This window comes from Zonotrichia albicollis, chromosome 5 (assembly GCF_047830755.1).
Source record: "Zonotrichia albicollis isolate bZonAlb1 chromosome 5, bZonAlb1.hap1, whole genome shotgun sequence".
Classification (NCBI taxonomy): Eukaryota; Metazoa; Chordata; class Aves; order Passeriformes; family Passerellidae; genus Zonotrichia; species Zonotrichia albicollis.
In genome coordinates, this window is record NC_133823.1 from 50533480 (window position 1) to 50560054 (window position 26575).

At 37.3% G+C, this 26575-nt stretch overlaps 1 protein-coding gene across 1 annotated transcript in view; it reads left to right on the forward strand.

Annotated features, from left to right (window-relative positions):
- LETM1 (leucine zipper and EF-hand containing transmembrane protein 1) overlaps positions 1-26092 on the forward strand; it is a 28595-nt gene extending 2503 nt beyond the window's left edge. The window contains exons 2-14 of the mRNA XM_005485719.4: positions 1502-1559; positions 4698-5154; positions 9744-9887; positions 10567-10704; positions 13681-13884; positions 14329-14448; positions 15512-15643; positions 16260-16430; positions 17063-17218; positions 17981-18115; positions 18683-18870; positions 20731-20869; positions 22167-26092. Of these exons, the coding sequence (XP_005485776.1) occupies positions 1502-1559; positions 4698-5154; positions 9744-9887; positions 10567-10704; positions 13681-13884; positions 14329-14448; positions 15512-15643; positions 16260-16430; positions 17063-17218; positions 17981-18115; positions 18683-18870; positions 20731-20869; positions 22167-22316 (2192 nt within the window). The 3' untranslated portion in view covers positions 22317-26092. The remainder of the gene's footprint in view (positions 1-1501; positions 1560-4697; positions 5155-9743; positions 9888-10566; positions 10705-13680; positions 13885-14328; positions 14449-15511; positions 15644-16259; positions 16431-17062; positions 17219-17980; positions 18116-18682; positions 18871-20730; positions 20870-22166) is intronic.
- The last annotated feature ends 483 nt before the right edge of the window (positions 26093-26575 follow it).

The following is a 26575-nucleotide window of genomic DNA, read 5'->3' on the forward strand; positions in this document are numbered from 1 at the left end:
GTAAATATTGGACAGTATCGAAGAGTGCCTCACAGATTCTCAGGGCTTGCTTTTTGAGCCAGAAATAGACAGTTTTTCCCTGTCTCTACTTGCCATGACAGTGTGTGTTTATTCACTCGATGTGGGTAAGTCCTTTGACTTAGTAATACCACAGCTTTTGCTATAATTTCTTCAGAGCCTACTTAGCATGGGACATCCGTTGATTATAAAGATTTTCTTCAGATAAGTTCACTTATCTTCTATACCTTCCAATTACCCCATCTGATTTTGGCAGCATCTCGTTTCCCTAATAATTAGGGTATTTTGTTGGGGAGGGCTTTTGGCCATCAGCACTGGGAGCTGTGTTTTCTCATAGGTGTCTCACAGGTGATACAGGTGTCTACTTTATGTTCTGTCATAGGCCACTTCTTGTCTTTGGTGGTGGGAAAGGGTACCACAGACCTCTAAAATAACCTTTGTATCCTGCTAGCTCTTAGGAATGACCAGAAATGGTAGGTTCCAGATAGGAGAAGCAAACCACAGTATGCCTACTCTATCCAGCCTTCCAGTTTTACTTAGGTTACAGTGAATTCTGGAAAGATTGGCCAAAAAACATCAACACGTTTGAAGTCTTGCTTGTTTGTTTTTTTTATGATCTGTCAAGAAGTCTTTTTGGTCTTGGTGGTAGCTACCTATTGAGTTACTGTAGCAAGGTCTTAATACAAGATTTATTTTTTTAAGTTGCTTTAGGAAGATGAATTCCTTTCTAGTGAAATCAGGGATGATGGCCATTTACTGCAGCACGTGACTTAGATGATTCATGATTTGATGATCTTCTCAATTTATTTCCAGAATGGATGCTGTTTGTCTGTGTAGCTGGATAGAGGGTGCTCATATGTAGGACACTATTAGGACTCATCCCGAGGTAGTGTTTCAAATAAATTTCATGTTGAGGGATACAGTGTTTTCACATGCTTTGGGTGAGGCTCTCACCACTCCCTTCAAGACAATTTGTATCCTTTGCAGAGAGATCATGGGGTAGAGCTATTTTTACTAGGTGCTAATCAAAATGGGCAGCAATGTATTGAAATGGTGTTGTGCTTCCACCTCTCTAGTGAAGTCTCTTTAGGTTCCTGCTGTTGTTTTATTTGTTTTGCTTAAAACCAAAAAGCCATTTTAATCTGAAACTCTTGGCAGGGGCTCCATTTGGATCATCTGATACTATGTTGTCATAGAGCTGTTAAAAAATTACATTTGCTTTCAGTGAATTTCCACTGCAATACAGTTTCTTGCCTGAGGGACTTGGAAACCTGTCTTGAGACAGTTGAACAAGAGGAAACCAACCTCACACATCCACAGAATTCAACTCTGAATGTTAAGCAACATCTTTTTTGTGCTTTCAAACGTAGTCATTTCTATGCAAAGATTAATCTTTTCACACATATATTTGTGTGCAGTTCGCTACATGGATAAATGTCTTCCTGAATTTCAGAATTGGTGCTAATTATTGGTATTTTTCTAGGTAACTTGGGAGATCGGGCGTGTCTTAGCTGCACATCCCTGAGGCTGGCAAACAAAATGTGAGTAAATATGAACATTTTTCTGAACTATCAGTTAGTATACTGTCAGGGAATGTAGCTTTAAATCTAGACAAAGTACTAGAATGTTAGCTCCAGTTGTGTTAATGACAGATTAAAGGAAGTCTGAGTATTACTCTCTTCACCTGGTTGGTTGTGTGTGGGAAAAAGAAAGTGAAATCTTCTCCCTTTTGCCCACTTCCTCCCTTTTTGTTTCACTTTTAATGTGAAAGCAGTAGAATATTAGTGTCTGTCTTGGGTGATTCCAGGTGTCATAATGGGATCTGATGAGCTTCTTGCATACTTTCTCCGTGGAGTTCCACAGAGTAAACATTCAGTTGCAGCTAGCTGAAAATCACAGTTGACAGATAAGAGTGCAGAGCATCTGAGTGGGATCTCTGATAAACCAAAGAAAGGAGTTTATTGTATGTTGCAGCCTTGGGTGATGGTGTCCTCTTCTGAAAACAAATCCAGCTGTTGTGTGCCCTTATGGAGCTGAAGGAGTTGAATATTGGCAGAATCCATTCTCTGTTCCTGACTTGGCTCACAAGGCATACTTGTAGAGAAGAATTTCCTAAAGCCTTTCCTTGGAATGTTAAAATACTGGTTCTGTTCTGTATTTATAAACTAACTGCTCAGGATACAGGGTCTATTCTTTGATTTCTTGAGTTTTCATTTTAATATAAGGATGTGTCCCTAGACACAATCCTCTAATACAAAACAAACCAATTCTTTTTTAGTGATGTTACTTCTACATCACTTGCTGTAGAATTAATGATGATTAATTTTTTTAAATTCATAAAACCTTTTCAAATATTTATTTTTAGTATGTTAGTGTATGAGACCTCTCTCGGGAAGTTAGAAAATTAAGGTTTTAAATCTGTTAGGCTGGAGCACCTCTCCTATGAAGACTGAGAAATTTGGGGAGAAGAGAAGGTTCCAAAGAAGGCTTACAGCACCTTCCAGTACCTAAAGGGGTTACAGGGGAGCTGGAGAGGGACTTTTGTCAATGGAATGGAGTGACAAGGTGAGGGAGAGTAGCTTTAAAATGAAAGAAAGTAGGTTTGGATTAGATATAAGGAAGAAATTCTTTGCTCTGTTCTGGTGAGGCACTGAAACAGGTTGCCCAGAGAATTTGTGGATGCTCCATCCCTGGAAGTGTTCAAGGCCAGGCTGGATGGGGCTCTGAGCAACCTGGTATAGTGGAAGTAATCTCTGCCTTCCTCTAGCAGGGGGCTTGGAACTCTGTGATCTTTATGTCCCTTCCAACCCAAACCATTCTATAATTCTGTGATGAAATGAGCAGCAGAATATTGGAACAGAAAATCTTATTCTATTGAGAAGGTTTGGGGTGGGGTTTTTTGTTTGTTTTGGTTTGAGTTTGTTTGGTTTTTTTGTTGTTGGTTTATTTGTTTTTTTTCCCTAACCAAAGCTGCTATTAATATCATGTTGTCACTTAAAATATAACAAACTAATGCCCACACCCCACATGACACAGATCTGAATGCAGGGGACTCTAGTGATAAGTACTGAGGACAGGTGGGACAGGAATTGTGTGTCTGACATCCTTCTTATGAAAGTGTGTTCAGAGAGGCACATTTCTTGCAATATTTTTATTCCCTGCAGACTCAGAACCAGTTCCGCTGTCAGAGCTTTCTTCCCCTCTCCATGCAGAAGAGTGTCAATGTATGTAGGTGAAACTTGGCTTGTAGGCCTGGAGCTCTGCTTTTGGGAGATGCCTTGGAGTCAGGGTGGATTGATTTATGCAGGTGTTTTAATCTGGTTTTGAATATGTAGCTTATTTTCCTAAAGTAATTACACTGTAATTCTTATTAGTTAATATCTGTGTAGTGATGTAGTTTTCAGCTAGCCAAGAGACTGTTCTGTGTAACTGTATATGTTCCAGCAGTTGTCTGACCACTGAATGGTCAGATGCTAAAACTTCAGTTTAAACTAGAAAATAGTGTGTCTTTAAAAAGTAATAATTTAGCAATTTTTTTTTTGTACAAAGCTCTATTTGAATAACATTGGGTAGATAGAACCATTAAAGTAAATTAAAACTCTGCTGAGGGCGTAATAATTAAGTTAAAAAAGTGTTTCTGTCTGAAAATTGAGTGAGGCTACCACTTTTAAGTGTATGATAAACTTTTCCTTAAAATGTTACTGAGACCTGTAAAGCCACTTGCACCTATTTTCTGTTCATTGACTGAAGACAAGATCAGATTCTGATTTTGCTTTCATGGATTTTGTTTTTCATTGGCTCCATGAAGAAAACACCTCAGTCAGTTCTCTCCTGTAGATGTCTTACTGCTGCTATTTCACTTTGAGGGACACTAAATGGAAGTCATTTATATGAAATATTTTATCTACTATTTTATTTTTGTCCCATCTTTTTATTAAAAGCATGTACAATCCTACCTGCATATGAGTGGTTCTTCTGTGTATATAAGGCATGTTAGTGGTGTTTAAGCAGTACTTCCCTGCTAACTTCAGTTTACATTTAATTAAAGAAAGAACAAACTTCTGAACAAGGTAGAAAGAAGAGTGTTGGTTCTTTCTGTCCCAGATCAGTCCTGTGATGGAAGTTTTTGCAAAAGGTTCTGCTGAATAAGGAAAACTGGATGCATGGAGGTAGTAAGAGAGGAACTCGAATGAAATTGGATTCCTCTGCTACTAATTCTCTGACTCAGCACCTATCCCAAGTATACAACTTACATTTTTTTTTGTCTTGACTGTTTTGCACAAACAGGAGAAGTAATAGAAGGGACTTCATGTTACTTATGAATTTACATTTAGTTTTATGAAATTACAATTAGTTTTCAAGTGACGCTTTCTAAATGGAAAGCATATGTGATGGCTGCTGTTTATTTAATTGGAGTGAAATAAACTACCTTTTCAAAGTTGTATAATGGAAAATTCCCTGCAGGTTAGTTTTTTTTGGTAATGAAGTAAAGCCAAATGTTCTTTTCATGTATAGACATTAGTTTTAATAATCAAAAATTATTTTTCCCTTAAATATGCAGCAGATATTTCTCAAATTTCGTGGTTTATAAATACATAAATATCTATATCTGTGCAAATATATGTCTAGAAATAGCTGATGATGTGTTGCTAATTCTTGAATGCTTTTTTCTTTTGAAGGACTGTACACTTTAAATATTGCACTAGTGTCCCTCCTGTTTACGCCTACTCCAAAAAAGCTCACTATTGTTGTTGGACTAAAGGATCTGAGCAAATACCCTTCACTCTCACGAGCTCCTCTGGCTCATGGACGCCACTAGCATCCCTGGGTGTTTTAGGTCCCCAGTACCTTCCAGTTAGGTGGTGGCATTCTTCACGTCCCCTTCAAGATGACTCCATAGTTGAAAAGTCACTCAAGTCCTTAAAGGACAAAAACAAGAAGCTGGAAGAAGGAGGTCCTGTATATAGTCCAACAGAAGTGGAAGTTGTAAAGAAATCTCTTGGGCAGAGGATTGTGGATGAACTGAAGCACTATTACCACGGGTTTCGCTTGCTGTGGATTGACACCAAAATAGCTGCGAGGATGCTCTGGAGAATCCTGCACGGGAACACTTTGTCTCGTCGGGAGCGGAGACAGGTACTGAGAGCAGACCACCTTCCTCTGGGTGTCCTCGGTGATTGCTCTGCTTGTTAGAACTGAGTTACTGCTTTTTGTTGTCTTCTGTTCCTAGAATTAAAATTCCTTGGTGTGTTTCCTTCCTCTTCACTATGTGGACACTAACATTTTTGGGTATTACCCCAAAACTTTTTTTCTATGCTCCCCATTATTGAAGACAAATTTGTTATTTTCTTGTTGGAACAGCAGACATGTATGATTCTGTTTTGTCACAGGGGCAGCAATTGGGGTTTGTTCTCAAGTTCCCAGCCATGTGCCATATACAGTAATTTTCTCTGCTTTTTCACTCCAGCTGGAAAAATAGTGGGAAACACTCCTAGGAAACACTTCTAGTAAACACTGCTAGTAAAGGTTATATCTTTGCCAGTTCAGTTCCCATTTATTGCTTAATGGGGTTCTTTTGAATGGGCTAAAAGCTGCAGGCTGAAATGCATGATTGATGATGTGCTATCTCAGTTATAAATGTATCTGAAATAATTTTAGCCCAGATATATTTCCTTTTTTTATGGCATGTTGCTTACATTTATGAAACTAAAAATGCAACTGATAATTTTGAAGAAAAGGGAAATGAAATTGGAGTGCAAAATGTGATTGCTTTCAAATTTGGATAATATATATGAATTTCAATAGTAATTTCAGGTTTTAGATGAAATAGGTGTATTTAATTAGAATGGAAAATTATATGGGTATTTAAAAACATTGGATGTGAGTTCATTTATGAAAAGACTGCAAAATATTAAGCTGGTATCAATAATTTCTGGTTTTTTTTGTAAAGAATACATTGATATTCAACTTGAGTTCATTGGCAAAATATCAGATATGCTGATTTGACAGTTCTCATTTTACTGTTTTTAAGGACAAGCTGTTTAAGCAGTTTATATAGATTAAAAATTCAAGTCTGTCTTCCTCCCTTTATAAAAAAAAAGCATTTCAGCTGTTACTGGAAAGATGTTCTGGAAGAAGAGCTGGAGAGCAGAAGGTGTGTGTGCTCTGGGGCAAAGTGTTCAGTGCTGCCTGTGGGCAGTGTGGCTCTCTGCAGTTTGTACACCTGCACACACAGTGGGCTGAGTTCACATCTCTGCCCTCAAAACTTCCAGTAAATGATCAAAAATACAAGTATCTACTCATTGTTTTTATCATTTCCTGATCAAAGTTGGTCACGTTTGAACAATTTGGTGTGTAACTAAAACCCATCACCCATCACATCTTAAATGCTGTATGAAAATTCTTCCTAAGTTCACAAGGTTAGACAAGTAGCAAAAATTGTTACAGGCACCTGTAGCTGTTTTTGTCCCTGGGTGGGTGTGGTTTCCTATCAGACTCCTCTGCTCCATGGTCTCAGCATCTTCAGTTCTGCCTTTAGTTCTGCTTCAGTTCTGCCATCTTTCTTGGCTGCTACAAGAGAGTGCTTGGCAGCTGATCCAGCTGAGACGGGCCTCAGCAATAAATAAAACAGTCTGCTGACGTGAGAGGGGATTATGGAGTACCAGAAAGAGTAACTGAGGATAGGGGAAGGTGAGGACTGCAGGACTGGTTTATTGAGAGCTTTGGGGAACTTGAAAAGCCAAGCGAGACAAATTAATTCATGGTTTAAAACAGAATGGGAAATTCTCCAGGGGGAAGATTGGAACCATTGATTTTCCTGCCTCTTTCATGTTTACTGAGCCATACTTCTGAGAAATTATATGAACACAGTAATATTACATCAATTGATGGATTTATTCATTTGATTACCTTTTGATTTTGTTATCTAGTGATGATAGAGCTGTCTTGCCTATGTTCAAGTAGTGGTCTGGCTTTTGGCCTTCCTAGAACATTTGCTTTTTGTGCAAATGTTTACTTTCAGTATTAATTCTCTGTTTAAATGAAATGGCCATTTATTTGTTTGCAGATATAAATTAGTGTTTACATTGGTGTAGCCTGTCTCTGATCTAATGATGTATGTATGTGATTATATGCATGCAAATCCAGTGTAGGAGATGTAGAGAAAATAGTTTTAATGACTACAGTAATATTAGTTTCTCAAGCTAAGTTTTTTGTTTTCTGTATTTGGAGGAAGTGGACATTGTGTCTCTGGACTTGAGGGCATGGTAGGTTCAGAACCCAGGGTCACTGAAAAGCAATCCAGGCTGCAGCTGAAAAAACTCTTAGAGTTTTTTTAAACCTTAGTTCAAGTTTGTTTCAACACAGCTAATTTTTTTTTATCAGTTCAACCTTAAATTGTAGTATACTGACTGATTTAAAGAAGTCTTAACATTTTTGTGCTGTATTACCTCCTGAACTTTAAAAAATATAAAATAAAAATTGATGTATATACTGCTTTAAAAGTATTAAGCTGCACATGAGCCGACAGTCCTAGAGAAATCTTATCTTCATGCAGACTGACAAATGAGTTATTTCTGCCTGCCCTTTCCTTCCTCTTTGGAGGCAATAATGGAAAGATATCCAAGTAATCTAACCACATGAACAAGCAATTGCAGCATGGCTAATGCAAAGGGACCTCTTGCTTATCTAAACTACTAGTCAATTCCAAAATTCTGTGCCTACAGTTTCTGTCAGTGTTTGGATTCAGCAGGGTCACAGGTCTACATTTAGGAGAGAAGGCAGGAAGAAGTAAAACATGGTACTGACTTTGAAAAACCTAAGTGCTCTGGTGCTGGCCCCTGCAGCAGGGTGGTTCAGGGTGTGGCAGTGGTGGCAAACCCAAGGGAGTTTGGGAGTTTGTGGCAAGTCTGCCAGCTTTGCAAACCCTTCCCTGCAGAGGAGGGGAGAGCGGAACGCCCAGCTGCAGCAGCAGATACGGGGAGTCACAAGGTTATCCTGCTGTGCTGCCAAACACTGTGTGTGTAATCGTACACCATTGTATTAGGTTCCTGCAGAAAGCTGTTTTCCTTGAGTTAGCCGAGGGTGCAGTGCCGTGATTTGTGAAAGCTGATCCAGGCCAGTGCTGCTGTGAAAAGCTCGGTGCTTAAATCAAGTTTTCCCGCCCCACCCCCGCTTGGTGTGTACTGATCCTTTTCCCCTGTCTGGGTATGTATTTATGGGTCAGTTTTAGCTGGATCAGTGCTGTGACTGCCAGTGCACCCTCATGGCTCCTTATACCTCGTCTCAGGTTAGCATTAAGTTGCCTTAATCCGGTGGTAAAACTGCTCCCTTGGATATGGATTTTGTAGAAATACTTGCACGCACTGTCTAAGAATAGAGACTGGGGAAAAATAGGATTTCTGTATTCTATAGAAATTTTTGAGGTTTTTTTTAAGGGAAAATCTACTTTTCTTCTGAGTTTTAAAATTTTCTTCCAAACTTTCAAACTTTCTTACTTTTTTTTTGTTTTTTAACTCCATGGTAGTCGTTTGCCTTCCATTGTTGGAATGAATGGAAAAATCCTTGAGCCTCAAAACAATGGACCAAAGCATCCCTTCTGGGAAACTGAATTTTTTTATATACAAAGAAAAATGCCAGACTTTGAATCTGTAGAGCATGTGCTTTCCACATACAGTAGTGCTTAAGATTTTGGCTGGTTTTGTGGTAAGAAAATTCTGAATGAAGTTTTACATGTTTTGTATTCTAGCAAATCAGTCCTGAGGACATGGGATCTGTGCTGGTTGTTGCTGCTGTTCCCCTTGATTGCCATGAGCTGTGGGAGTGGGCAGCATGGGTTTAATGTTGTAACTGCATTTATGCTGCCAGTTTTTGCCACTCAGAGCTGTGGTTATCAAGTCTTGATGTGGAATGACAGTGCTGTGCCAGTGGAGACCAGAGTGTACCTCTGATTTAGGAGCTGATGGGATTCCCAACAACCAGGTTTTTTCATTTGTAAAATGAGGTAGAGTCAAGCAATATCTTCACTCTCTAATATAAACAGAGTTGTGAAGCTTTCAACAATTACTGAAAGATTTAATAAGAGACCGTACAGCCTGGTATATATATTTGTGAGTGTACAGAAACCACAAGGACAGTATTTATTTCATGCAGGTCAAGATTCAGTAATGAACGCTGCCTGCTTCAGAGGATTACTGCTCTGGAAATGCAGTGGTTTAAAAAAAAATCTACCAAGCTGGGCTCATTACCCTGGATTTAAATGTACATTACAATTGTTATAAGGCAGAGGGGGAGGGATCTTTCATTTTAGTCTTGATTACTTATTCCATAGTAGCTCATGCATGTAAGAAGTGGTAGAGCACAAATAAAGATGCATAAAAGAAGTTAAGCAGCTTTAATGACAACAAATGACCACCTCCTGTTTTCAGGTGCTTTTAAGAGGTTTAAATGAGATACTTGTTCAATAATCCTATTGAGACACAGTGAGGCTTTTGAAATACTTTCTATAGTGTTGAAAACTGGTGAAACTCCAGCACTCTCTAGTATGTAGCAACTTGAAAAAAAACACTAAAAACTGACTTTGTCACATCCTTTTCTTGTGCTATTTTAAAATTTCTTCATAATGAATATATATATGTGAGCCTAAATGACAATTAGATTATTAAATCAAGTATTTTTAAAATAAGTTTTTACATATTAGCTTATCAATATTTTTTTTTCTCTTCCAGTTTCTTCGAATATGTGCTGATCTTTTTCGCCTGGTCCCTTTTTTGGTTTTTCTTGTTGTCCCATTTATGGAATTTTTACTTCCAGTAGCTCTTAAGTTGTTCCCTAATATGCTTCCCTCTACATTTGAGACAAAGTCTAAAAAGGTAAGCAGATCTGAATTTATAACCCAGTGGTATTTTTTTAAAAAATAGAAATTTCTTGGTAAAAAAATTAGAAAAAGTCTAAAAACTTTGGAGTTTTTTTCCAGTATTGGGGTAATGCTTTTATCTTCCTTATTTTGAAGATCCTGCTTTTGAACATGTAATAATGAGCCAGTGCTGTCCTGGTTTTGATATGTGCAGGTGCTAAGCTATCAGGGTTGAAAGCCTCTCTTGTCTTTTCTGCTTTCCTCATTTCCATTTTCTATGACTCCTACAAAGGAGAACTAAAGCTATTTTGTTTTGCTGGTTGTATTAAAGTAGACATTGTAACATTTGTAGTCTTAAACCTTGATACAAAGTTTTTCATATGTATACTTAATATTTAAAATAGTTTCTTACGCTTATTTTAGTTTAAACTTTATTTCTGCTAGTTATGTTTTCTCAGAATTGTTCGAGCTTTGTAAAAATCCACCAAAAGAGCCCCGCAAGTTTTTGCTTTCAGAGCACACAGTGAGCTCTTCAGTGTGATTTGGGGATCTTTGGGAAGAGTGAAAGCCCCTTTGGAATGTGTGTATTATAGCAGAAGTTCAGAATTACTCCACATAACTCATCTGGGGGCAGAAGTGATGTTTAGTCCATGTGTTTCTGGCAGGAACTTTTATCAATAAATATTTTTTAACAGGAGGAAAGATTGAAGAAAGAATTGAGAGTAAAGCTTGAATTGGCTAAATTCCTTCAAGACACCATTGAGGAGATGGCCTTAAAAAATAAAGCAGCCAAGGGAAATGTTACAAAAGATTTTTCAACATTCTTTCAAAAGGTAAAAAGTTTGGAAAATATGTTCTCTCTTCCTACAAAAAAAAAGCCTTTGTTATTTTTTTGGTGTATGGTAATCATCACATACCTTATTTTTTTGGACTTGAATAAACAGCATGTAGTAGTTTTTTAGGATAAATTTCTTTTTTGTCAGTTTGATGAAGTTTTCCTGTTATCAACTTTGGTGTTCTAGCTGGTGCTGTTACTCTCTAATTCTAGAAGCACTATATTTCTGCTCATTTGTTTCTTGTTCACTTATTTGTTAATAAGTTAACTCTAACACGAAACATGGCATACTCAGTGTTTACTCATGTAGGTTTTGACCTCTTTTTTTCAGCACAGAGTATGAAAACTGAGAGAGGACTTCTTTCCTAATTAACTGATTGAAACTTAATGGAGGAAAACTAAATTTTTTTGGTCAAATTTAATTCTTCTTGTAAAAACAAGTTTTTAAGTGCACAGTTGGTATGCTGACTAGAATGTGGTATAGTCTGAGGTTTAGCTAGAATGTAGTTGCTGTGCAAAATTTTCCTATTTAAGTTCAGTTGCTGACAGAGAGACTTAAATGTCAGACATCTGCCTCCTGCATTAATGGCCTTTAGGTTTCACAGCATTTCCTTTCACCAAACTGTAGGTGAGAATAAGGTACTCCCTGGAGAGATGAAAAATGAATTCTTTAGTCTTCTCAGGACAGTCCTTAGCTCTGATTTCTCTTAATTGTGGGGCTGTTGAATAAGAGGTGGAGCCAACAGCATCACCAAGTGTTAGTTGAAAGAAAGGTAGTGGTCCCCTCCTTTGGAGAGAGTGTGTATTTGCACAGAAAAAGGCACATAAGCCCAGGGGTTTCAGACATGAACTTTACAACCTCTTCCAAATAGCTTAAGATTTTCCTGCATGTCAGGGCTAAGAATAAAGTGTGGAATGATAAGATGATGTCGATAGGGCTAAGGATGAAGTGTGGGGTGATAAGATTATGTTGATAGTGCCACGTAGATCACCTCACATAATCATAGTGGTAAATTTGCCAGTCAGTAACTTCTTGCAAAGTGTCTACTTTGAAGCCTCTCTGCAGTCATCTGTTTCTGTTCTTTTGAATGTGCAGAACATTGTAAGTGGTTAGTTACAGCAGTTAGTGGCTGAGGCACTGCCCCTGCAGGCTCTGGGAACTTGCCCACTCATGCTTCATGTTCAGAACATTTCTTCTTCTGGAAGAACTATTACTGAGAATTTACATTTGGCCGTTAATTTTCATGGAAATAAATGATGTTTCACTCCACATTTGCCGGAGGAAGTCCCAAGTTCCTCTGATGACTAAAAAAGAAGTTTCAACCCCTGCATTTCATATGTGTGGGTGTGCTTTTTAGAACTTTATATTTCTCATTTGTGCCACAGAGACAAACTTCATTGATCTCATTTCGTTGTACCGGATAATAAATGTCAGAGCAAGAAACAGCTTCAATGTTTCTTTCTGCCTTTTTGCTATTCTCTAACAGTGGCTTCAGTGGTGAAGTATTTGATGCTGCAAGAGCCATTGATTGCAGGCTTAATGTATCTGCTGCATAATTCCAGAATTTGTCTCTGTTGCTTTGTAGCTAGTGATGTACTAGAAAGCTTCAGTTTGTACTTTCAAGAAACACATGCATGGCTCTGTCAAAATCTTTAAACATCTTTAAACAAGGGAGAAAATACTTCCTGTGTTTTTGAAGTGCCATTTTTGGCTCCCGTGGTGAAGGCACTGGCAAAGTGGAATAACAAGGCCTTTGACCTTTCTTTCTTCAAGATGGTTTCTCTGCTATAAAAGTATCCTGGAGGTTGATGGCCTTAAGGCCATCTCATCTCCTGATTTTTACCTTTTTCTGTACTCAGTAGCTCTTCACTAAAATATTTGAGTTTGCAGATAAAACAGGTAGGCATGATAAGTCAGGCAGTGCAGGTAATGTTAGATTTTCAAACTGTACTTGATGTCACCTAGTTTTATGTTTTCTTTACAAGAGTTAAAAAAAAGTAGAAGTATTGGGAGTTTTTTTTTTTATATCTGTGATTAGACTGAAGATGTTAAGACTGGGAGTATGTAATTGTATGTTCTGTAGATTTTGACATAGTGATGTCACTAATAAGCTTTTGGCGACATACCTGAAATAGAAAAATCAACAGGTGATATATACAGGTGATAATGCTTTATTGTGACCTGATGAGATCAGGGAATTTTTCTCCTCCTTCTTTGAACTGTTATTTCAGCTTCCAATAACTGGATTTAGTGATTGGGAATTCATTGGTAACACATCATTTAAAAGCTTAACTTTGCATTTGTGCAAACAGTTACATAGAACCTGCCATCACAAAGATGCAGAGTCTTTTCCCAAACAGTGCTTTAAACTTTGGAATAACTTCAAGTGCAAAAACATTTGCACTGAGGTGCTGCAGAACATCTAGGAATTGAAAGCCAGGGTATTGTAACAAATGAAGAGAAGTAGGTAGTTAAGTATCCAAATCTGTGTTTCATGGAGACACCAGTGTTGCAAAATTTTTGCTGTTCTTACTTCATCTTCCCGTCTTTATCTGATGTGTTTCTGTGTTTAGTAAATATGGTACCAGAACAAATATCTGCCAGTGTAACTCCTGTAGCAACTATTTAGTAACTCAAAGGTGTATATATATTTCTTGAGGAGGTATCTCATGGCAGTGCAATTCAGCTAGACCTGCTCCTTAGTGTACAGGTGCATCTAATTTTTGTTTTGTTGGTTTTATCTCAAGTACATTATGCAGTGTTGTTGGAAACTGTCAGCACTATCAATTCTTCTGCCTAAGTAAGTTGTTTGTTTTTTTAAGAACTTCTTTCATTCCTTCCATATGTGCTATTTCTTATCCCAAAACTGTTGCAAAGTGCTTGACAAACGAGGAGAGTGTTTTTATTCAAAATAATGCCCAACTATGACATGTGCTTTGAAAAGCTTTGTCTGTGTTTGGTTTTTTCTCACAGATCAGGGAAACTGGTGAAAGACCCAGTAATGAGGAGATCTTAAGGTTCTCTAAACTGTTTGAAGATGAGCTGACACTGGACAATCTGACCAGGCCTCAGCTGGTGGCACTTTGTAAATTGTTGGAACTTCAGTCAATTGGGACAAATAACTTTCTCCGCTTCCAGCTGACAATGAGGTTGAGGAGCATAAAAGCAGATGACAAGGTGAGTCATTCTGAATAGGCACTGGGTAATAATTTTGACACATAACAGTAATGAGTGTGTGTGGATATATGTGTGTTTGTTTTTCTAGGCATTTTCCTTTTTTGTCTTGTTGGAGAACTTTAAACAAAAAGGCTTGAAGAGCTTAAAATCAGAAGCATCCTTATTTTTTAAGAAAAAACAGATCTTTTTTAATCTACCATTAATTGAAATTACAACAATTATATCACAAAGAAAAACACTTCTATGAAATTATAATTTGTAAGGGAGCTGGTAGAAGTATCAGCTTAGGGGTTGGCTGTGCATGCTGGAGCTGTGGGAGCAGCTGAGGCTGTTTTGTGTTAGCACAGCAGCCTCTAGTGGCTGTTGTAACACGTGGCTGTGCAGTGCTGGCGGTGCCTCTGTTTTGAGCTCTTAACACGGTCAGATTTCCTTTCCATTGTGCAGATGATTGCTGAAGAGGGGGTTGATACCCTGACTGTTAAAGAACTGCAGGCAGCTTGTCGTGCCCGAGGGATGAGAGCTCTTGGTGTGACAGAGGAGCGTCTCAAGGAACAGCTCAAACAGGTATGGTTTTGCAAGACTCAGTTCACAAACCTGGTTCCAGTTGTTAGCTCTGATGCTCTGGCTTTTGTTTTGATTCAGAGAAGTCATTTTGATTCTGTTCTCATTAAAGGCTTGGTTAAAACAGTCTTTCTCCTTAATAAGCTTTTGTCACACGTACTTTGTAAGTATCTGGTAGCTGTGGGTTGCTGCCTTTTGACCATGATGTTTTGATGATGCAGACAGATACTTTAAATTTAACACATCTGAAATATGTTTGCAATTTTGAAAGTTTGTCTTGTCAGTTATTATCTTGCTCAAAGGAAGTTTTCACCTAGTAGATCAGTTGTCTCTTGATGTTGCCTGGTTTAGAGGAAGGTCTTTTGGAACATGTCTAGAGGAGGCCCCTAAGTTGATTACAGGGGCCAGGAGCATCTCTGTTATGAAGATGGACTGAGGGAGTTGGGGTTGTTCACCCTGGAGAAGAGAAAGCTCCAGGGACACTTCTAGCACCTTCAGTAGCTAAAGGGGGCTTACAGGAAAGCTGGAGAGGGATTTTTCACAAGGATAGTAGTGATAGGACAGAGGGGAATGGCCTTAAGCTGAAGGAGGGCGGGTTTAGATTAGATATGAGGAAGAAATTCTTTTCTGTGAGGGTGGTGAGACGCTGGCACAGGTTGCCCAGGGATGTGGACTCCCCATCCTGGTGTTGAAGGCCAGGTTGAGTGGAGCTCTGAGGAGCAGTTTAGTGGAAGGTGTTTCTGCCCATGACAGGGAATTGGAACTAGATGAATGATCTTTAGCCCAACCCAAATGGTTCTGTGATTTTAAAATACATGTGAAACAAACCACTTGTTCAAATATTCATTCAATATTTCTTGAAATACTTCTTCAAACAAAATACATCTTCCTATATTTCATTGCAATGGCTGAAATTCTTTGCTGGTTATAATTTGTAGTTCCTGTGTTAGGATATTGACTGATAAGTAGTGGTAAAAAAATTGTATTTACTTCAGCTTGATTTTATTTGTAAAAAAGAGTAAAACATCCTGAAATTCAAGACTTGTTTTTTATATTGCACTTACAGTGGTTAGATCTACATCTGAACCAGGAAATTCCTACTTCCTTGCTTATTTTATCCAGAGCCATGTATCTTCCAGATACCCTTTCTCCAGCTGATCAGCTCAAAACAACCCTTCAGACACTACCAGACAGTGCTGTAAGTATTGATGGACATAGTGGGTAACTAACTTTCAGTGTCATGACTGAAAATCCATCCCCAAAAGTAGGTGTTCTTCTCAATTCCTTGCTTTTCCTTGAAAAAAAAAAATCATAGCTAGGTTTATTTGTGTGGCCTTCAAAGGCAGAAATTGTGTTTTATGTGGAGAGATATGAGGATAAAGCAAACACAGAGCAATATTGGATTACATGACAGCAGACAATAGTAGCATAAGCAGATTTAGAATACACCTTTCACATACAAAAAACCAATGAATGCCTCAGGCCATAGAAAGACATTAATACTTAAAAATACACCATGTTATGCAGAGAGAGAAATTATCAGAGTAGATTGTTGGTAGTCCTGAGAGAAAAAGAATGAAGAACATGTATAATTTCAGGGTGAAAAGTTCATGTTTCCACCAAAACCGAAAAGTTTCTCAAGACAGAGTCATCTTTTTCTGAGAAATGCAGAAATAGGGTAACATCTGGGGGCTTTGACTTTATTCATTAGCATACCTTTACTACCCATCTCAATCAGCATATCTAAAACTACATTATGCAGCCATACCTGTATGTATGTGCACACTTCTATTAGCTACTTTTGTTATTTTTAGGCCAAAGAGGCTCAAGTGAAAGTGGCAGAAGTTGAAGGTGAAAAAATAGATAACAAAGTACGACTGGAAGCAACACTTCAGGAAGAAGAAGCCATCAGAAAAGAAAATGAAGAAAAGAAAATGTCTGAAGCTGCAGAGAAAGCCAAAGAAACCCTTGAGGCTGCAGCCATGGTAAGTTCTGCTCACAGCTACTGAGGAGTAAATGTCAAGTGATGTGAACACTAGCATGTTATGAGTTACTGCCTCTACTCTGGGTATTGTCTGCAAGAAACTGGACTTTAAATCCACGTGTGGAAGATGTGAGAGAATATTTAAACTGACTGCAATACAGAAGTTTACTATAAAATATTGGCTCAGTCTTACTTATCTTTGATTCCTCTTCCTTTTTAATTAAAGCAGTAAGAGAAGACCTCTTTTTCTGTAGTAAAGCTAGTGGTTTTGTTTGTTGTTTTTTTTTTTTTATAATTTTCTGCACCCCACACTTTAAGTGTTCTTATCTTTGGCTCTTTCTATTTGTCATTAACCTGATAATGTTACTGTATAGTATTTGACTGTAAAAGCTGCTGGCGTGCTTCATTAGTGAATTAAGCCTCAGGAGCTCACAGAAGTAGTTCTTGAAATACAAGTGGGTATGTTAATGTGAAACCACTTAATATGTTGCAGTTTTTTAACCTCTTCTCATAAAAATGTGTGTTTCTACTTTGGCAGCTATTTCTATTTTGACAAGTCATTCTTTACTGAAGCTAATACAATTAATGTTTTGGGTTTTTTAAATGCAACCTAATGAGGTGTTTTAAATTTAGAAAGCGGCGGAACCAGCAGTAGATCTTGAAGCAACTGCTCTGCAAGCTAAAAAAAGCCAGGTGGTGATGGATACTGAACCAGAACTGGCACGGGCAGGTGCAGCAGTGCACTCAGAGGCACTGATAGATACAGCACCAGTGCTGGAAGGCATTAAGGTAATCTGGAGAACCACACATTTTCATACTTTTGAATGTAAAGATTCAGAGCATTTGTGTGAGGACTGTGATAAATTGCTTGTCTGCCCTTCACTTTTAATCCTCTCATCACATTCTGTCAGTTACGAACAACTACTTGGTGGATTGAAAATTCACCACTGCAGAAGCTGAAGTTGGCACAAAACATCTCCTTTATCTCTCTGCATTACTGAAATTAATATACCTGTCTGGGGGGGCATTTGCACTCTCTGTAGATGGAATGGGTCTGTGCATATTTTATTATGCGCTTTTCAAGAGACAGGTGTACTTACTATGGATGTTCATCCTCATTCTCACAAAGGTTATTGAAGATAGAAAAGTTTTCTCAGCTGTAGAAAAGTTTCTCAGCTTTCCAAACTTTACTCTTTTTTTTTTTGGTGTAATTTATCTTTTTCCATACATGGTGAATTGTTTCTCAGTTGTTTTAATTGCTTAGCCCAAGAATGAAGTTAAACATTCTTAAATGAGATCAGGTATGGAATTTCAGAAACTCACATAATCAATCACATTAGCTGAACTTAATACTGGTGCACTTCAAAAAACAGTACCATAGCAAATTAACTGCCTTACCATTTAAAATCTTTGTATTAGCCTCAAAATGTGATAGTAGTGATTCCAAACATGTAAAAAAAACAATCTTGTGTTTTCTCTTTTCTGCTAGAAAATCTTGCAGGAAGATCACAAATGTACCTTTCACTAATTTGTGTATGTTTTCTGTTGCAGGGTGAGGAAATCACCAAGGAAGAGATTGATGTGCTGAGTGATGCTTGCAACAAGCTACAGGAACAGAAAAAATCACTAACAAAAGAAAAGGAGGAGCTTGAGGAACTGAAGGATGATATCCAGGAATATAATGAGGTGAAGAATGGGGCATGGAAGTTCTTTTTCTGTTCATGTTTAGTTTTAGCAGAAGTGATCCACAAATTTAAAGATTATCTTTCTTGGTTGTCTGTTAGTCTGAAGTTGGAAGCTGAGTGAATGAACTTTGTGTGTGACAATGCAGAGCCTCATTTGTGTAACATGTTCAAAGCCTAATTGTTACCACTAGAGCAGTTCCCAGCAGATGAGATTCCTGCTCCTGCTCTTGCTCCCAGGGACTGGGGTAACAGGAGCTGCCTGACTGCTGCATGCTGCAGTTCTTTCTTAGCAAGTGTAGATGTCAGTATTACAGAAATTTCCAAGATAAGTAAAGTGAATCTTATCCAGTCTTATGAAAGGTGTGGAAAATAACATTTAAGAGGTGCATAAAAAAGGCAGCAGTGTTAAAATTTATTGTTTTAATTCCATCTAGTTTTATATCTCTCTAGAACTTGTATTTAATCTACAATTGGCTCCTGTCTTGAAATGCTGGTTGAAGTCAGTAGTGTCTGCTGTTGCAAATTCACACCAGCAAAACCTTTTCTCTCTCTTGACAATTTCTTCTAGGACTTGCAAGAGATAAAGGAGCTTTCTAAAACTGGTGAGGAAGAGGCAGTGGAAGAGTCAAAGGCAAGCAAGAGACTGACAAAGAGAGTGAACCGAATGATTGGTCAGATAGACAAAATTATTGTAGAATTAGAAACAAGTCAAAAGACAGCAGATGAAAAGCTGGATGGTGAGGATACTCCTGCTGGGTAAGTGATCTGGGATTACTGGATGTGTCTCTGATTGTTCACCTTCACTCTTGCTTTTGTCTGATGTATGGTTAGAAAAGAATTGGTGAATAACTTGTTTAGAATATTGAGATAATTGATTTTTAAAAAATAAAATTAACAAAATTGTGCTGCAGATTTTCTCTCTTCTAAGGCTAAGTATGGTTGAACTGATGAAAGAAAAAAAGGATGTATAATTCCCCAGATTCTGAGGGTGTTCTGAAAGTCAGTGTTGATTAGAATCTTACCATCTTGCCCATGCCTCTGGCACTGACAAGATTACAGGTGAAATCATCCCCTTAGTCAGGCTCCTCACACAGTAATTTTGCCCTGTGCCATTGACTGAAAAGGTGCACAATGGTGTGTGAGTGTATTTGTTGTTATTTAGTAACAAAGGTGTTTTTGAGGAAAAAAAATTGCAAGGGTCTATGGTGTCTTGAGACAAGTGGGGAAATGCGTCTAATGGAAGCGAGATCATTTTACACACTCCCTTTCCTAAAGATTTACTTCATTTCAATTTTTTTAACACACAGATTTTCAGTGAAAGATCTTTCCCGATAGTTTCATTACAAAATTCATTTATCAACACTTATACAGGTCTTAATATTATTGGAGATAATCAGGCTATCCAATGTTAAATGGTCATACACTGCTTGTTACACACTCTGAAATACTTGGAAACTGATACAAACTCTCATGGTTTGTAATCATGAATGCTGTATTAATCTGGTTTATGCTTGCACCATTCTGTGTGATTCATGAAGAGAGTATGGCAGCTCCCAAAGAGCATAGCTAAACTGAAATAGGGATTCTGCTTTTGTTGCTTCTGAGCTCTGTGTTTTCCAGTCCCCAGGGCAAACGGTCATTTGTTGCAGATTTTGTGTAATAAGGCAGCCATATGAATGGTGCTACAGAGAAGTCATTGATCAAAACCATCTGAATTTGTAAACTAACAATACAATGCAGAATCTGCTTGTACTGAATGTAATTATACTTTGTAATGGCTGGTTTTCTGGATAATTTTGTAAGTGATTGTGGCTGATTGAAAATTACTAGTTTAAATATTGCTTAGTTGTCAAAGGCCTGTCTCTTAACTTTCAGGATGGGGCAGTCCTTATCAAGCCATGTCCAGGACATTGAGCAGCAGCATGAGAAATGCTCCTTGCATAAAAATCTCTCTATGCCCAGAAGAGCTGGGACTACATGATAAAGCCCTTCTGTTTAGTATTTATGGGCTTCACTGTCTTCTGCATTTCAGCTGGATCTGTGCTGGAAGATGTTTCTTCAAACCAGCAAAATACATCATGAGATCAGTGAGAAGAGAGTAACATCTGAAAGCTGCTAGTCCTTCCTTCCCCAGTCTGGTCCTTGACAGGAGCAAGTGAAGCTGATTTAACAAAACAGCTCAATTGCTCAAGTGATTAGTTCTCAGCTTTTGTTTTCCTGTGACTCATTGATTTTCTGTCAGCCAGCCCCTATATGTAAAATATAGGGGTCAGAAACATGGCACTATATCTTTGGTAAATGGGGAGTGAAGGGACAAAGGGCATTAGATACATAGTCTGGGAAGCACAGAAAACTTTATTTCAAATGCTTCTGGGTACTTATGTTTGTTTAGTAAAACATATGGAAACTAAAAACATGAGATTTGATGATAAGATAAAAATCTGCTTTCTGATCAGTAACTCCTTTTTGGTTTTTTGCATTCTGTTCAGGATTATAAATAATTAATTAATAATTTTACAAGCATCCTCCAGTATAGTAGTTTCTTTTTCTGCCTTTTATCAACCTTTTTCCTTTGGAGTAACTGCTTGTCATGTAGAGTTTGTGCTTTCTCTTCAGGAAGAATCTCATCAGCATTACTGAGCTAATTAATGCAATGAAACAAATTCAGAAGATTCCAGAGGAGAAGCTAACAAGGATTGCAGAGGCACTAGATGAAAACAAGGATGGCCAAATTGATATAGATAATGTTGTTAAGGTAAGTTTGTGGACTTCTTAAAGAAAATAAAGCTAACCGTCCTTCAAACATTGCACCTGTTTGGGCATAAATTCATAGTGCAGTCTTTTGCAAGGGTCTTTACTTGATGCCAGTGAGGTTTTTGGCATGTATTGTAAATAGATCTTATATAACAGCATCTTTTGGTGGGGGGGAAATCCTTGTCTGTTACCACATAATCTTTAAAGCTGTAGGTTTTTCTGTATGTCTCTGTCAAGTTCAAAACATGGTAATTTTGTTATTACTTACAAAGGAGAGGGAGTAGAACTACCACTGTTGGGAAAGTCTTGACATAACATCCATAGATATATTTCATATCAATACAAAATGGTAGCTTTGCTTGCCTATTTGTACTATTTCAGATATTTAATTGAGATCTGTATTTCCTGTGCTTGAAAGACAATAAGTTGTGTTTGTTGCGTGATTTGTCCTGTTCTCTCATTTTGCTGAACATTCTCAGGTTTTCTCACCCTTTCACCTTCATTTTCTTGTTTCTTTTTCACTTGGTAAATTTAGATTTGTCCTGAAACTTACTTCCCTCAAGTAATTCTGCTACTGGATACAGAAATAGCATTTAAACTATGGCCAGCTAGAAAATACAGTATCAGCCTTTTGAAACACATTTTTTCTCTCTGCTGCCCCAGTGGTGATTATCTTCCCTGTTGCTCTAAACTGCCGTTGCACATTTAGCAACACAGATAAAATGTACTTGTAAATTCTGCATATGTTGCACAATAAGTCTAGGAACTTAAGGAGATATGCCAAGAATACATTTGTACAAAAAACTATTTCAAGGAATTTGGAATCATTTACTAGATTATTTTTTGTTTGCTTTCTGAAAGGCCCACCCCCTCTACTTTTAAGTTTTTCTAAATTTATGCCTGTCTGATAGAGTAGGTATTCTTAAATAAAATTAAGCCTATAAATTACTGTCTTAAATACTTTTTCAACAGGTACTGAATCTCAGCTTTCCACTGAAACAGATAAAATAAATGGGCGTGTTTTACTAATGCTTTAAAATGTCTTTGTGTACTGCACATACAAAGGTCAATAGTTCTAAGTCTTTTAGTTTACATTTTAGCTTTTTTTTTTAGTACTCTGGATGTGTTTGAGGTACTGGATGTGGTTGGAATTTGTCTTCCATGTAAGAAAGAAAATGCTGTTTTTCTTGAACACGAGAACTGAATACTTTTGTTGTCTTAACAAAATTTATTGTAGGAAAATGCCTCCATCACATAAAACCTAAATGCGCTCTCAATTTCATTTTGTATTTGTGTAGGTTGTAGAATTGATTGACAAAGAAGATATTGATATTGGCACCAGCCAAGTTGCTGAGATTATGTCACTGCTTCAAAAAGAAGAAAAACTGGAGGAGAAAGAGAAAGCAAAGGAAAAGCATGATAAGGAAGCCGCAGAAGCAAAGAATTAAGCTTCAGAATCTGAAGCTAATCGCAGTTATAACCAAAATCTTGTATATCTTTCTGTGTCTAATGGCTACATATTACTTGAGCTTTGTGATTATGGAAAGTGTTTTGAGCTGATTCTGGTAATAAATCGTAGATAAGTTTTCTGACATATGGAATGCAATTTCCGTTCGTCAAGAAGTGATTTAGTGTCATTCCATACTGATGAAAACAGAATAGGCTTCTGTAGCAGTGCTCCTGCCCACAAGAACATGTATTTGCACTCATTGTTGTAGTACAGTGATCCATTAAACTTGGAAGTTTGCTGTATAAATTCAGTGTATCTATCATGAAGAAATGTTTCCCATTTATTTTCTTCCATCATTACATGGGGCCCAACCTTGCTCTGCTTCTACCTTTTAGCTTTTTCAAAATTTAATACAATCTTTCTGTTCCATCACAATATTACACATTTTCTAATCTGCTAGTGAAGATTCTGTGGCTTCAGTAGTAGCTTTGTAGATTTAGGGGTTTTTAAGCTAAATATCACTAAGCTGTTGCCTCACTGACAGAGAATGTGGCATTCTGATCACTTTTATGAATTCATGGTTATTATTATTTTCTGTTGAGGGGAAAAATCAGATTTATTTTTCCCTGGAATGGAAACTTGGCATGAAGTTTGCTACTTATGGGTGCCTTAAATTTCATAGGACTAGAGAGTAGAGTATGTTGCTTCTACTCAAAATTCCATTAATTATTAAAGCATTGGAATCACAGGAGCCTTTAAAATAGTTTCAGAACACAATCTGTCACATGGTAAACTCAGTTAAAGTGTTTGTCTGAATAGCAGGATGAAAATAATCAAAAGGGGAGAATGTCAGTTGTGATCTTTTTGCATATATTTTTAAAAATGTAGCTATCTTTGTGTGCTTGTTTTTCATCTGATAATTATTTACACCATAACTAGTTTTCTTACCTCTCAATTTTCATCTCAGGTATAAAGTCACTAACAAAGTGTAGTCAGAGTACATAAATATGTTCATCTCATGGCTTTGCTTACTGTGCAGTCAACAAGTCATTTCTGGTATTGCCAGTGCTTTGATTACGTCCTTGGTTTATAGTCATTGTCTTTAAATGTGTGACTACATACTGGCAGTAGGTCAAGATTTTCTCATTAATATTTCTTCTTAGCAGTAAATTTTAAAGTTTTAAAACTAAAATACTAACTCTGGGATGCTCCATAATTCATGGTAGCCTAAATTTTACACTTTTCTTAAAATCTGTTATGAAATACATGTAGTGTGGCTTGAACCAGCAGGGTTGTGATTTGGGGTCTTTATTCTGTTTTTATTTTGCACCCAGTATTATAAAATGTACAACCATTCTTGATTTTGTGTACATTATTGAGAGCACATCTGACAATGGCACTGTACGTGATGGTATTGAGGTGGGCAGTTAGTACTTAATGCTTTTAGTCATAGTAGCATATTTTTGTAGAAAATACCAACTCCCAAGCATATTTCAGCATAATTCCATGTGCAGTATTTATCTAGATTGGCTAAATTATTTGTACAAACTTATTTGAAGTTAGTGGAACAAAAGAAGTTTTGACAGTCTCATGGTTTGCATGATATGGACCATTGTATTTAGTTGTTTCCAAAGCAATATGTACAGTGAGATGTACAGTTCTAGAAAAAGTCAGTGTCTAGTTCAACTATTGAGTTCATATTCTGTACAGTTTGCAAAGAAAGCTGCTTACAGCAAGATCCTCCTGAGAATTACTGTAATTGTATTTGAAGTGTGAAATTGCTGTGGTGAAGCTGAAATTTCAAATCAGTACAATCTTTATGGTTCATGTATTCCAAAACAAGGGGGCTGTTCTCTTCCTCATAAATCAAGATTACCTTGGAGATTTCAGCAAGGAAGTCACTTTGTAGATTTTTGAAGATCTGACTTCACTATGTGCTTTTTTTTTTTAGGCCAATGCTTGTGTTAGATGAAAATTCAAGAATAAAACTGATTTCACAAAAATACGATCTAGAAACTAATTTTCCATTTTATAATTTACAGCTAGAATTTATGGGCTTTGAAGTACGCTCAATTTTTACAGTGGCATATTTTCAATTTTAAAACAATGTATAAGAATATTACTTGACATTCCTGAAACGTGGTAAAGATACTCTAAAATTGCCTGCTACCTTTCATGGAATATCAAAAACCTAAGAATTGTATTCACTTGAATGCATGCAGATTTAAACCATGGGAAGTAGCAGAAAAAGCTGTTTTTAAATATTTATTGATTAAAGTTTTACAGAGCTTTAACTGTCCTGAAAGTAAATTGACTGATTGCAGTATTTGGGAGTTTAAAACACTTTCCTGCAGTTCTATGTTTACTGTTCTCTTAAATTTTCTGTAGATTAAATAAGAAGGGAGCCAAAAATAGCTGATTTTTTTTTATTTTATGAAGAATATTATGATTAAAGTAATTGGAATACATTTGGACTTGCATGAAATTTGCCATATTGTGAAATCTTTACAGATTACATAAAATTCTTTTAAATGCCAGTCAGAAATGGCAGCTTTGTGCTGTGACCTGAAGCAATGACAGGATGTGTGCACCAACCACAGGAAGGACTTTCATGGGGAATACCTTCCTTCTGTTGAAATCAGGCGAACCCATGACAGCTGGACTTGAACAACATGTGTTCTGCAAGCTTTAAAAGATTAGGGAAGCCCTTGGTGATCCACTTTACCCCAGCTTTGAACCTCCCAAGCAACTCTGTGCTGGTGATACAGGCAACTGCAGCAGAGTGGAGTAGCTCCAGCTCATGTGCTTGGTTGCCTTTGGTGTTGACCAAAAACCAGGAGCTGCAGCACATTCAGAGAAAAGATGAGGGTGCAAGTGTACATTAACTGGTCAGAGCTTATTCCTGAGTGAATATTTAATCAGGAGATGTAAATATTTCTTTAAATAATTTAAAGGATATACGAGATTTCGATGACTTTGTGACTTACACAGGCAAAGCCTCTGAGCTCAGACTTAGGTGATTGATAAGACCATTGATGGGGTTGTTGCAGATTCAAATAAATTTTGACTATAAACTATTCAGGGGGAAAATAAAACATGCAAAAAGCTTTTTTAAAAATCCATTTAGGAACAGGAAAGAGAAGTAGAGTAGGATGTGATTTCTTTCCCCCCTTCAAAACAAGTGAGTTATAGGAGCTATTTTATTGAAAAACTTGTTTCTTTTTCATCTTAGCCCAAAAGATGGTTTTCACAGAGATTTTCATCCCTGACTACCTACTGTGAGAGCCAATCTGCCTGCAGATTAAGTGCCAGGAGGCTGGTTCTGTCAGTTTGTCTGCAGGACTGCATGCAGGTAGAGAATATCTCTTGCCAGGATTGTACCTTACACTAACATAGGCTTTGTCCAGGGGGAAAAAGTTACATCTTTTATACAACTCCAAAATACTTCTTGTAACTTTATATCTGCATACCTTGCTAATAATTTTAACTTTAGCTACTTCAGCATGTATTTAAATACTTTGAAATTGTTAATATCAAATAATTGGGTGTACTTAATTGAAAGAATAATCCCATTTTCTGTTCTTCATATGTATTCCAAATTTGCTTTTCAGTTGATGAATTTCTGCCTGTGTTATAAATTTAAGTTGAAAATCATTTGTCTGTGCTCTGAGCATACTGGTCCTGTGTTTGCCATAACTCAGTACAAATTTTTTATTTTAATTGGAGCTTGTGTCCTTTGTTTAGTTACAATAAAAGTATCATTTTGAAACCTAATCTCTCCATTATTTTTCTGTTGGTTTTGATTGTTTAGTGTTGCATTATTGCTCTTCAGATGAGATGCCAGGCACAGGGCTGGATGCTGATGAGCTGTGTCTATGAAAGTAATCTCCTGTCTGCTTTAAAACAGTATTTGGGAACATGCAAATGCTGAATCTGCTCTCTAGTGTCAAGTGTTTCAACAGGTGGCTGAAGACAGCCCTCTGCCTTGACATGCTTTTAAAATAATAACAAGCAAGGTTGTGTTGCAAATTTTTCCTTCTTCTGCTTAAAGCCAAATACCTAATAAAAAGCTTTAAAAGTGGCAGAACTTGTTCCTTTTAAGCTTTTGCTTTAAGAATTTCCTTTAATGACCCTTTAATTGGGGTGAATAGGTGTGGTGTGCAATGGTCAAACTGGCTAGCAGAGGAATTGGGGTTTGAGTTTGTGAATTAAATGTAGACATTGGCAAGTGTCCTTGATCATATTTACTGAACTCCC